We start from the raw sequence: 12,443 nt of genomic DNA, 5'->3' as shown, positions 1-12,443 counted from the left end.
AAAAAAAAAAAAAAAAAAGGAAAAAACCTCACAGCCTCCCTGAAGGCACTTACACTGTCATTTTCTCAAAGAATGAAAGGAATCTCTTTAAGAAGAAAAAGAATACAATGGGTGATACATATATAATCAACACTGTCATTAATTTGCTATTACTTTAATAAATTCTTTACAGAGTAAGAACAGTTTTAAACTAGAATGATACTTTCTTCACTTGTTATGTGCAGCTTATGTAATTACCTTAATAATGCCATTTTTTGCTGTATATGCAGCAGAGTAGGGTTGCTCCAGAAGCCATAAGGAGGTAAGAATGGCAGCTGTGGAGGTCTTCACACGAATTACTGGACTGTATTTACAGGATGACAGACTGACTCCAGGATCACAGAGCAGTCTCCGATCTGACCAGCGGATCATCCACTCTACCAGTCTCCCCGAATCGCCGAACATGTTCTGCAGTGCCAGAGGAAGGTCTTCCCCAGGGGGGCCAGCACTACCCTCAAGAGCTCGGAATCTGTGTCTTCCGGGTTTAATGGACTCAGGAACCCAAAAGGAATGGCGTGATGACCTCTGCACTGTGGGTTTCTCTCGCTTGTCATCTGGAACTCTATACACTGGCTTTTGTTTTAAGCCAAACAATCCTGCCCTTCTTTCGAGGTTCCTGACTTCAGACAGAGGGTTCTCGGAGGCGCTCCCTAACTGGTTACCTGGCTCTGAAGCTGAAAGGGCCTGGCTTTCTAAATCTCTGGCACCCGCGCTGTTTAGAGAGGACAGGTTTTCAGATTCCTGTGACTCAGGAGTGACAGCAAAGCAGGAACCAGCTCTATACACATGCTCACTGATGGTCTTGCTCTGGCGTCGTTTTAATGTTGTGTGTACATCAAAAAGTAAAGAATTAAGTTCGTGTTCTCTAAGGCGCCCAGAAAAGCTTGTCAAGAATGGAATGCCAGGATCACCGGAACAAAGGTCTCTTTCAAGAACATAACTCAGGAAGAGCTCCAGGAAGTTAATATACTCATCATCATCACGTTCAAATTCCCAAACACCAATTATAGGCAGTGCTTTCCCCCCTGGTGTCTCGTCATCTTCTTTCCTTTGGGAATTTTCTTTCTGATTACTTATTTTCTTTTTATCACTAGGCTTACCAACCAGTGCTAATTCCATATGACTTGGGGCATGCCTATGGTATATATAAAAAAAAAAGAACAGCAAGATTAATTTAATCATTAATTATTAGTATTGATTTCATAATGGATTTAAAAAACATTTTCTATATTGATCAAGTCATGTACTTTTTTGTGTTTCAACTGACTATCTTTTCAATGAAGCATGATGAACTACATGATTGCTATAAGCAGACTATCCTACAAGGTTGAAAGATCGGGGTAGAAGAACTGGCTTGGCAGCTGAGAGCACCAGCTGCTCTGCCAGACAACCTAAGCTTGGCTCCTCACACTCAAGTCAGCAGATCAAAACTATTTGTAATTTAACTTTCAGGAAATCGAATGCCCTCTCCTTATCTCTATAGGAACCAGGCATGCACTTGATACACATATATACACATAAAGTAAAAATAAATATTTTTAAAGCGTAATATGCAAAGGGAAACTAGGCATAATTAAAATGTGTTCATATTAAGGTTTACTACAGAAAAAGAATAAGAGCTGTGCCAAGACGGCTCAGCAGGTAAAAGCACCTGGTTCCAAGTCTCATGACCTGAGTTTGTCCCCTGGAATCCACACAGTAGAACGAGGAAACCAACTGTCCCAAACTGTCCTCAAACCTTTACAGGTCATGACGTCACAAGAATGCCATGACACGCATATCCCCCACATACCATACAAACACAGACAGATATAAAAATAAGTGCATGAACGTCCATTCTGTAGGTGAAAATGGCCCTCTAACAAAAACATTTAGAAAATTAACACAAAAGTCACGAGCCACCAATGGATCCTCTCTCAAGCCCGGTGGCACAGTGTAACCAAGGAACACAATCCCTTGAGTTCCACTATGCAGATGCTTGAGTCTTTTCAAGTTATGACAACAAGAACAAACTGCTCTATGGAACCTGTTGGCGGGCACCTGAGCTGTCAGCCACAATTGCTTTCAAGTGATTCTTTTCAACACAGTTGCTAGGGTAGAAGACACTCTCAGATCTCTCAGTAAGAGAAAAGTTGTGTATATTTAAGCACAGTTGTTTTCTTAGACAAGCACACTATTAAAATGTTATTAGATATTGATGAAGTATGTTTGGAATAGATACGACAATTTAACCTAATCAAGATGAAAATTATTATTGATTCTATAGTTTAGTCAAAGAGAACATATTACATTTAATCAAATCAACAAAACCCAAGATTTTAAATCACGGGCTGGAGAGATGGCTCAGTGCTTAAGAGCACTGACTGCTCTTCCAGAGGTCCTGAGTTCAGTTCCCAGCAACCACATGGTGGTTCACAACCATCTATAATGAGATCCCATGTCCTCTTCTGGTGTGTCTTAAGAGAGTGACAGTGTACACACATACAAAAAATAAGTAAATTTAAAAACAAACGCACAAACAAAAGACCATAAATCACAGGTTTATACACTAGGGAAGAATCTGCCAGTAATTTTTGAAGAGTTCTAAAGATGAGCGTGCAAGCTCCTTCCTTTGGGTCCTCAAACACAACCTGGCTATCCAATTACTCAAACTACAGGCTGTGTGTCTGTTAGCTGGAATTCTTGGGACCAGAAGAATTTTGAGTCTGGGTGGGTCTTCTTACTGGTTGGGGGAAGGGGGGGCTGATATTTGTATATATGTAATGAGATGTCATGGGGATGAGGCCTAAATATGGAAGCTTAGTGATGTAACAATTATCTGTAATATACAAGGGCCTAGGTTCCTGCTCCAGCACTAGAAACAAAACAAACATCTACTGTTTCAAATAATCCCGTAATTCTTACTCCTAGTGGCCGGAGGAAGTCTATACAGTATATTTATTGTATTGTGACTGTGACCTCTCATAAAAAAAAAAATCAAGCATGAATTTTCAACTTTTAGTATTTTACTGGATTTTAAAGCTGAATTTCGTATTTCAGGTTTTTAAATTAAGTATGTTAACTTTCTATTTAAATATAAAGATTAAACTGGGCATGGCAACACAAACCTTTAATCCTAATATTCAAAATGCAGAGGCAGGCAGATCTCTGAGTTCCAGGCCTGCTAGGGTGACATAGTAAAATCTTGTCTCAAAGTAAAAACAAAGGCCACACATTTAACCCCTCACCTGCCCTAAATAAATTTAAAGATTATTAAAAAATAAAATAAAGACTTCAAGTCACCCACTGAATTGTCTACTCATCTGTCATCTTAGATGTCACAACCATTCCATAATCTCAGTAATATTGACAATGAATTTTAAATATATAAATTTATAATGCCTTGTGAGTTACGGAGGTTGCCCTCTACTTTTTATATTGTTGAGGATTCTGGGATTGGAAATAAGCTCATCATTTGCCCTCTCTTCCGGAGGAAGTGGGTGCTTGTATGACAACCTCCAGGGTGTACCTTTGATACAAGTGTATCCAAGTTTTTTCTTCAAAAGACAAGGTTTCAGAGAAGGTATCAGCATCACTGTGTAGCAGAGAACTGCCCAGGTCTAAGGTGAGTGTACTTCTGCTCACACTGGTCCCCAGGGAGAACCTGTCAGTGGCAGCAGCGGCGGCGGCTGGCTTGTCTTCATCTGGCTCCCAAAGATCCATCTCAACAGCACCTATGTTCCTCTGCACGCGCTTCAGAGCTTTCCTCCTCACTTTCCGGACAGACCGCATGACCACAGACATCAGTTCCTCAGTCTGAGGACCTGGGGGGAGACCAAAGTCCTCATGGTTCACAGCAATGTTTCAACTCAAGATTAAGGCAGGCACAGAAGCAGTACCTGACTGCAATGCCAGCCCTTGGGGACACAATCAAGAGAACCAGAACAGGTTCTGGCCAGCCTTGTCTACACACTAAGTTCCAGACCATCCATGGCTACAAGGCTGTGTCAAAGAAAGGAAGAGAAGGAGGAAGAAAGGGATCCAATTCTGACTGGAAACGTGGGACCAAGCTAACTATCAAGGCTTACTTCCACATTATTGCAGATGATTTTTTCCTTGGTATTTGTTGGAAAGCTATGACCTTTTCAGAACTGCAGAGGCTGAATAAGAGCCCTTCTTCTCCTTCTCCTCCTCTTCCTCCTCCTCCTCCTTTTCTTCATCAATAATAGTAAATTAATAATAAATAAAATAATAATGAAAAAGCAAAGAACCCAGATTCCCTCGCTCCTCTTTTTAAAAAGTCTGTCTTAAGGGGAATAATTTTTGGGTTGGGTAGGCCAGGCCTGGAAATGTGCACCTGCACATTTTATACAACTCACGACACTAAGTCAGGGGAATTACAAGACCCACCTCAAAATGAACCAAACAGTCAAACAGACCCCACCTCAACTGAAGAAGATATTTCTGATACAGACAGTAGATGCTAACATGACGTTCTAAAAAAGGTTCTGAAGAACTCCCTCACCCTGATGGACTGCTTGCCTAATGAAGCTGTCAGTGCCTTACAGTAGGTAATTCTCTGCAAAACTGGTTTAGAAGAAGAGACCATAAAATGACTGGCTGCTACTGTACAGTAGGAAAGGACTACAGTAACAAACCTCAAGGCCAATTATGTCACTGCAAAGTACCTCAATGCAAGAAATGAGCAAGTAAAAATGCCTTGTTTCCCTTTAAAAGACAAACAATTATGAATAGAGAACGACAAAGTTTATTTCTATTCTCACTGAGTGGAAAAACAGACAATATTTTGATCAAAAGTTAAGGCTTTACTATTATAAGTAACGAGAAATAATAACAATAAGGTTTTCCCAAGATTGTCTATTAAAACTTTAAGCATTATTAATATAGAAAGAGGATATTTTAGAAGATAGAAGGAAGTATCAAAAACTATGCAAGTCCAAGTTGCGCAAGAAGCCAGCAGTACTTCAGCTAAGAAAACAAACAGCAGATTCAAGTTCTCTACGGCTGGTGTAGTGTGGTGGTGAAGCATGAGCAAGATGCTGAGAGGCCCTGGGTCTGCTCTGCATTGTCAGAAAAGGAAGGAAGAAAGGGAGGGAGGGAGGGAGGGAGGGAGGGAGGGAGGAAGGGAGGGAGGAAGGAAGGGAGAAAGGTGAGTTCTATACATTTTGCCACAATAGAAAATCTACAAGGCCATCCTGAATGTATAGGGTAAAATAAAAAATGTAAGTAACTTTAAGCAAAGAGGAAAACTATGAGTTTTCAATAAATACATGAAGTGCACAGACCACATCTTCTCTTTTATTTCATTTTGAGGGGAAATTCTTCTGTGTGGACCAGAATGGTTTGAAAACATGAGCACAAGTGATCCTCCCCACAGGGCACCCCTGCTCATTTTATGTCTACCTCTTGCCTTATATAATCCTCTCTCAATACATATTAATCAAGCAGGCATCAGAATAACCATTTTAGTTATAAATAAGGAAATGGGGCCTAGATCAAAGGCCTAACAGTATTGAACAATCTGCCTAAGACACAGTCACTGACATGAATTCGGCTCCATCTCGTTGCAAACCAACGTAATTAGTTCTGCAATGAGGTCATACATCCACTTTCTCATTCTTTACCTTTAGGGATGGCAGAAATTCAGATACCTGGGTGGCAGACAGCAGATACCTTCAAAACAAGAGCATCTTGGAGCTGGAGAGATGGTTCAGCAGTTGCCAGCACTGCTGTTCTTCCAGAGAACTGGGTTCAGTTCCTGGCACACACACCAGGCGGTTCACAGTTGCCTGTAACTCCAGCTCCAAGGGAACTCAGGTCTCCAGAGGAACTTGCACACCCACGGCGCACACACATAAATAAAAAGAAACCCTTTAAAAACGGAACATCTTCAACAACATTTACCATTAAATATCTGAGAGACAGCAGGTACCTTTCACAGCCCCATGTCTGAGCTTCTGATGAAGAGAGTGGTATTTTTCTCTTAAAGGAACCCTTATGGCCTCAGGATTAGGAAACGCTTTCACAAAAATTTCTGCTACCTTCAGGAAAAAAAAATTAATGTTTTATGAGTAACACCAGTCTTTTTCTTTCTCCTTTTAATTCTTCAAACACTGTAAGTCAGAACATAAATGTCTACTTAAAACTCTTTAGTTGTTCAGTCAAGCTACCAGAAATCAGCATCGTTTTTCTTTCTTCCTTTTTTATTGTATTTTAAAATATTTGACAAAATTATGTATATTCAAGATAGAAGATATGATGATCTGATATATAATTTATCAATCAAATTAGCATGTCAATCACCAAATGTAGTAATAACTGTATGTGTGCACATGCACAGTAAGATTTACCTCCTTCATTAAACTTCAGTAAATCATAGCGTATCATTAATTATAGTCACCATGCTGTGACTATAATTAGTCATCTTATAAACCCGAGTTTGGACCCTTTAATCAACATCTCTTCATCCCTCCACAGACTTTAAAAAAATATTTTTCTCTATGTACTCAGAGCCAACATTTAAAAAAATCTGTGGGGCTGGTGAGATGGCTTAGCAGGTAAGAGCACCTGACTGTTCTTCCAAAGGTCCTGAGTTCAAATCCCAGCAACCACATGGTGGCTCACAACCATCCCTAACAAGATCTGGCGCCCTCTTCTGGAGTGTCTGAACACAGCTACAGTGTACTTACATATAATAAATAAATAAATCTTTAAAAAAAAAAAAAATCTGTGGAAGAAAATTACACTGAATTGGGTCTGAGAGACACTGATCCGTTAGCCTCAAGGATTTATGGAAACTGTTTTAAAAAGCAAAGAGGGTACCGGAGGCTTGAGGAGAGAGAGGGAAGGAGGTCTACTTACTGAGGGGTGACACACCCCCATGTCTACCACACCTCCAACGCCTCCCTATTCCCAGCACACCCAGCCCTGGCAACTCCCATCTGTTCTCTGCTCTGATGAGCTTTAGGGTCTACCAGTGAGATGGTACAATAGTTGCCTTTCTGAACTGGAGGATGTTACCCAAAGTCCAATCCGTCTGACAGGAAAAGGCCACCCCCTCCCTGACTGAAGCAACAGAGATCCAGCAGGGCCTAGTATTCAGACGTAGGTTTGTTGGGTTTTTTTGTTTTTGTTTTTTAACCAACAACCATATTACCTTTCTGATTGGTGGCAGTTCTCCAATAAGGCTCAAAATTATATCTTGAATAAGTTCTTCCATATTAAAAAACCGAGAGAATGGTAGCATCCTACAGGCCCATTCCAGTGCATGAAAACAGTGCTCAACCACACAAGAATCAAACTCCACCTCAAGGTCCTGTGTGGTTAAGAAAAAAATTGTCTTTTCAGTTGACATGGACAGACCAGAATATGTTCCAAAGAATAGTTTACTACAAACAGTAAACACTTCTACTAAACAATAATTTCCCAAATAATGTTCATTTTCTATTCTTGAGCTGGCAAGTACCTTTTCTATCTTGGCATTCTCTCTTGCTTTCTGATACTGCCTGCAGGTGTATGATAACTTATCCCGGATGTGCAACATCCAACACAAAGCACAAAGTTCTCTGAAGCAACCTAAAAACACAAGCGTAAAAGGAAATTATGCACCATTACATCTGCAGGTTATTTACATCTTTATTCTGTTTGTCACAAAAGAAAACTGTGCGGGCGGCCTGGGTAGACAGTTCAACCACTAACATGCTTGCTGCTGCGAAAGTGTGAAGACCAGAGTCCGGGCCTCGAGCATTGTGTGAACGCTGGGACAGTGTGGAACCCACTGTAATCCTAGCATTAAGAGGCAGAGTGGAGGATCCCCACAGTAAGGTTGCTAGCTAGACTAACCCAGTCAACAAGCTTTGGGATTAACTGAGGCACCTCAATGTATCAGACGGAGAGTGATCAAGAAAGATACCGGATGTCAACCTCTGATTTTCACATACATACAAACACACATATGTAAATATAAATACACACATGCGCATGCCAAATGCCAAAATAAAAAAAGTGTTCACTGTAAGCATCTTATATAAAAGTTATGGAAATACTTCCAGCATTTTAATATATAATATTCTAGAATATTTTATAAGTATCAGTTGCATGATGATATAAAAATTATAGACTAAATTATTTAATCTATTTAGTTCCAACTTACTTGACTTATAAATGTATAGTATATTATAAATATCTTTCAATTTTAACGTAAACTCTATAACAATTTTATATCCTTCAGAAATTGAACACAGGACCTCATATCTGGCAGGCAAATGTTTTAACACTAAGCTACAAACCTGAAAACTACTTATTGATATGCATTTTTACTTAAAACCTTTTTTTTTTGAGACAGGGTCTTATTATGTAGCCCTGGATGGTCTTAAACTCACTATATAGACCAGGATGGCCTTGAACTCATAGAAATCCACCTGCTTTGGTACTGCTCAATCTTTTAAATTGTAAAACCAAATTCCAATATTAACTTCTAAAAAAAGTTTTACATTTATTTATTTTATTTATGCATATGTGTGCATGCATGTGTTTGTCTGTGTGGTTGCACAATTGTGCATGTGCCACGGGCTTTCACTTGGAGGTCAGAAGACAACATGCAAGAGTCAGGTCTCTTTCTACCACATGGGTCCTGGGATTGAACTTAGGTTGTTAGACAAGGCTTTCCAGGGTTGTCAGGCAAGACTATAAGCACCTTTACCTGATGAGCCATTACACAGGCCCGGAATACTCATTTATATAACATGTCATATGCCCTGAGGGCAGGTTTCTGTTGTTTAGACCTGGCCCTGAGTCTGACTCCTAATGCTGTCAAACACACACACACACACACACACACACACACTCTCCCTTTCTGTTTCTCTGTCTTCCAAAGTTTTACCAACTTTTAGACCTGTCATACATATAACTAGACACAAATTATGAACTGAAAAAGTAACCTATATAGGAAAATGCACATAAAGAACTAATTAAACAATATAATTAGTCATAAGAAAGACATGATTTGCTCACCATGATGGTACACATGTGTACCACACCAGCTTTCAGAAGGCTAAAGGAGGAGGCACATGAGCTCTGCTAACCTGGGCTACAGAGCATGAGAGACTATCTCAAAACATAAAGCCAAATTAAGAGATGTCAAAAAAAAACTATCTCAGGGAGATGCTATCTCAAAATAAGGGCATACTAACATAAAGTTAACAAATTTTTTTTGGCATCAAATAAATTTGACATACTATTTCAAGAGCTAAGAAATAACTAAATGCATTAACTCAGAAACTCCACTTCTGAAACTTTAAGAAACTTTTCATAATACAAATCAGAATTGATATGCCAGAGACAACTTAATGCCTGTCTGCTAATAAAAGTCATCAAAATTAGTTCATAATAATGTATGAAAAGAAACTGAGGTAGGTTAAATCAGAAAAACAGGAAACAAAATTGGTTCATCTCTACAGACAGGTTCAAAGCCCGCCCACTTAACAGTGTGGTAGGAAGAGCCCCCTCCAGCAAGGACTGCTACAGAAAAGGTATTCTTTACTGCTGAAATTCCAAATTTAAACAAGGAAGCAACTATAGTGTCATAACTGTCACAATTTGTTTTATATAATAAAAGTTTAATTTATGACCATACTTAGCAGCATCTACATACATACATGTTGGAGAGTGTCTAAGTATAAATCCCTAGGTACAAACTAGAGTTAATAAGTTTAGAAAACCTTCCCAGACCAAGTGAAAATCCTATTACAGTTCATATGCATCTGAGTTCCATAGCTCATTTCTGACAAACCTAGGGCTTTGACGGAAACTTCATCAAGTGTGTGGTCTCCAGATGCTCCAGGTCTAAAGAATGCTATCCCTCCTTTACAGTAATTAAGTAAGGATTCGGGGAAAGAACCAAGAGAGGGAAGGGACCCTTTCACTCGAATCTGAAAAGAAGGACAGAACATGTTAATCATCAGTAGTAAACACTCTTTATAGGTGAGCGAGGCAGTCAAGGAAAGCGACAAAGAACATAGGCAACCGGTCCTCTCTACAGTACAGGCAGCTGCAGCGAGCTGCACTTTCAGAGACTCTGTTCACAAACTCAAGACATTCAATCACACTACATTCTGTCAGAAAAGGAAAAGGTGTTAAACCAGTGGCATTCTCTTGTCAGTTTTCCTAGATTCGTCTCAGGTTTTCCATACAGTCATGAATGAGAAAATATTTAAATGTCATCTGAAATTAAATGCGCAGCACCCAAAACAAGGGGAAAAAAATCTTATGTAACTTTTAAAAAGTAAATCTATAAATGACAATAGAAAGTCATCAATTGGCAACTCCTAAAAGATAATGACTCTAGATACAGACTATCAATAAATGTGAAACTAGAAAAGCAGCTGGTGAGCTGAAGGGTAACTTGGCACGGGAAGAATCTGACTTGACCCAAATTCCTTGTGCTATCTATCTATCAGTTTCTAAACTCAGACAGAGAAGTACATGCTAGTTACAGAGGATTCTTCCCATCAAGAGCTGAGCCTGAATGTAATCACATCTCCAGGACACAGCACGAGTATGTAATCCCAGTGCTCTTATGGCCAGATGACAGGGGAAGACAGGAGAACCCCTGGAAGGCTGAAGGCCAGCTAGCCTGGCGATGCAGCAGCAAACTGTCCCAGATGAGGACTGACACCCGAGGTGTTCTTGGACCCTAACTCACACACACTGTGGCATGCATACACCAACCTTCACATAACAAACTACATGTAGACATATAAATATTTTTAACACTAATTTTGGTCAGGCATGGTGGTGCAATTCTGGCAAGGTGAATTCTAAGCACTCGGAGGGCTAAATTAAAAGCTAATCTCGACTATTCAATGTCCTGTCTCAATAAATAAATAAATAAATACATACATACATACATACATACATACATACATACATAAGGGGCAATTTTTAAAAATACCTGCTAATAGAGACTTGCAATTGTATAAAGAAATATATCCAGTACCCACTCAGCTTCAGAACAGATGAGTCACCACAAGGCAGGGTGGAAAGGCATGGAAGGCCCAGAATCAAAACTGTGCCTCTCAGAAGACAGTGAATGAAGTCTCCTGACATAAACAGCCAAGTACTCACTCTTAACTGCCCATGCTTGGAACCTACTGGAGTTGCCACAGAGCAAAGATCTTAACTTTCTTTCTTTTTATTAGATAATTTATTCATTTACATTTTAAATGCTATCCCGAAAGTCCCCTATACCCTCCCCTTGCCCTGCTCCCCAACCCACCTACTCCTGCTTCCTGGTTCTGGCATTCTCCTGTACTGGGGCATACCAAGACCAAGGGCCTCTCCTCCCATTGATGGCCGACTAGGCCATCCTCTGCTACATATGCAACTAGAGACACGAGCTCNGGGGGTACTGGATAGTTCATATTGTTGTTCCTCCTATAGGGTTGCAGACCCCTTTAGCTCCTCAGGTACTTTCTCTAGCTCCTCCATTGGGGGTCCCTGTGTTCAATCCAATACATGACTGTGAACATCCACTTCTGTATTTGCCAGGCACTGGCATAGCCTCACAAGAGGGTCCTGTCAGCAAAATCTTGCTGGCATATGCAACAGTGTCTGAGTTTGGTGGTTGTTTATGGGATGGATCCCCTGGTGGGATAGTCTCTGGATGCTTCTTCCTTCTGTCTCAGCTCCTTACTTTGTCTCTGTAACTCCTTCCATGGGTATTTTGTTCCCCATTCTAAGAAGGAACAAGGTATCCACACTTTGGTCTTCCTTCTTCTTGAGTTTCATGTGTTTTGCAAATTGTATCTGTTAAATCCATTTGTTTCATAACTTCTGTTAGTTTCAGTTTCCAGGATCTGTCCATTGGTGAGAGTGGGGTGTTGAAGTCTCCCACTATTATTGTGTGAGGTGCAATGTGTGCTTTGAGTTTTACTAATGTTTCTTTAATGAATGTGGATGCCCTTGCATTTGGAGCATATTCAGAATTGAGAGTTCATCTTGGAAGATTTTACCTTTGATGAGTATGAAGTGTCCCTCTTTGTTGTTTTTTTATAACTTTGGGTTGGAAGTTGATTTTATTCGATATTAGAATGGCTACTCCAGCTTGTTTCTTCAGACTGTTTTCTTGGAAAATTGTTTTCCAGCCTTTTACTCTGAGGCAGTGTCTGTCTTTGTCCCTGAGGTGGGTTTCTTGCAGCAAAATGTTGGGTCCTGTTTATGTAGCCAGTCTGTTAGTCTTTCTTTTTATTGGGGAATTGAGTCTGTCTTTTTATTGGGGAATTGAGTCCATTGATATTAACGAAAAGTAATTGTTGCTTCCTGTTATTTTTATTGTTAGAGTTGAGATTTTGTTCTTGCAGCTGTCTTCTTTTAGGTTTGTTGATTACTTTCTTGCTTTTTCTAGG

General features: G+C 39.9%; 1 protein-coding gene across 6 annotated transcripts in view; it reads right to left on the bottom strand.

Moving 5' to 3' along the window:
• The window catches only part of Cplane1 (ciliogenesis and planar polarity effector 1), an 87,667-nt gene that overhangs the window by 42,266 nt on the left and 32,958 nt on the right, over nucleotides 1-12,443 (bottom strand). For all 6 annotated transcript variants that reach the window (XM_029543961.1, XM_029543964.1, XM_029543965.1 and 3 more), the window contains exons 21-26: nucleotides 9,830-9,968; nucleotides 7,505-7,614; nucleotides 7,196-7,354; nucleotides 5,972-6,080; nucleotides 3,548-3,842; nucleotides 238-1,174 (exon numbers count right to left, since the gene is read on the bottom strand). In XM_029543961.1, coding sequence (XP_029399821.1) covers nucleotides 238-1,174; nucleotides 3,548-3,842; nucleotides 5,972-6,080; nucleotides 7,196-7,354; nucleotides 7,505-7,614; nucleotides 9,830-9,968 — 1,749 coding nt within the window. The remainder of the gene's footprint in view (nucleotides 1-237; nucleotides 1,175-3,547; nucleotides 3,843-5,971; nucleotides 6,081-7,195; nucleotides 7,355-7,504; nucleotides 7,615-9,829; nucleotides 9,969-12,443) is intronic.

This window comes from Mus pahari, chromosome 11 (genome assembly GCF_900095145.1).
Source record: "Mus pahari chromosome 11, PAHARI_EIJ_v1.1, whole genome shotgun sequence".
Classification (NCBI taxonomy): Eukaryota; Metazoa; Chordata; class Mammalia; order Rodentia; family Muridae; genus Mus; species Mus pahari.
The sequence above is the reverse complement of the archived record's forward strand: the minus strand, read 5'-3'. Positions and strand labels throughout refer to the sequence as shown.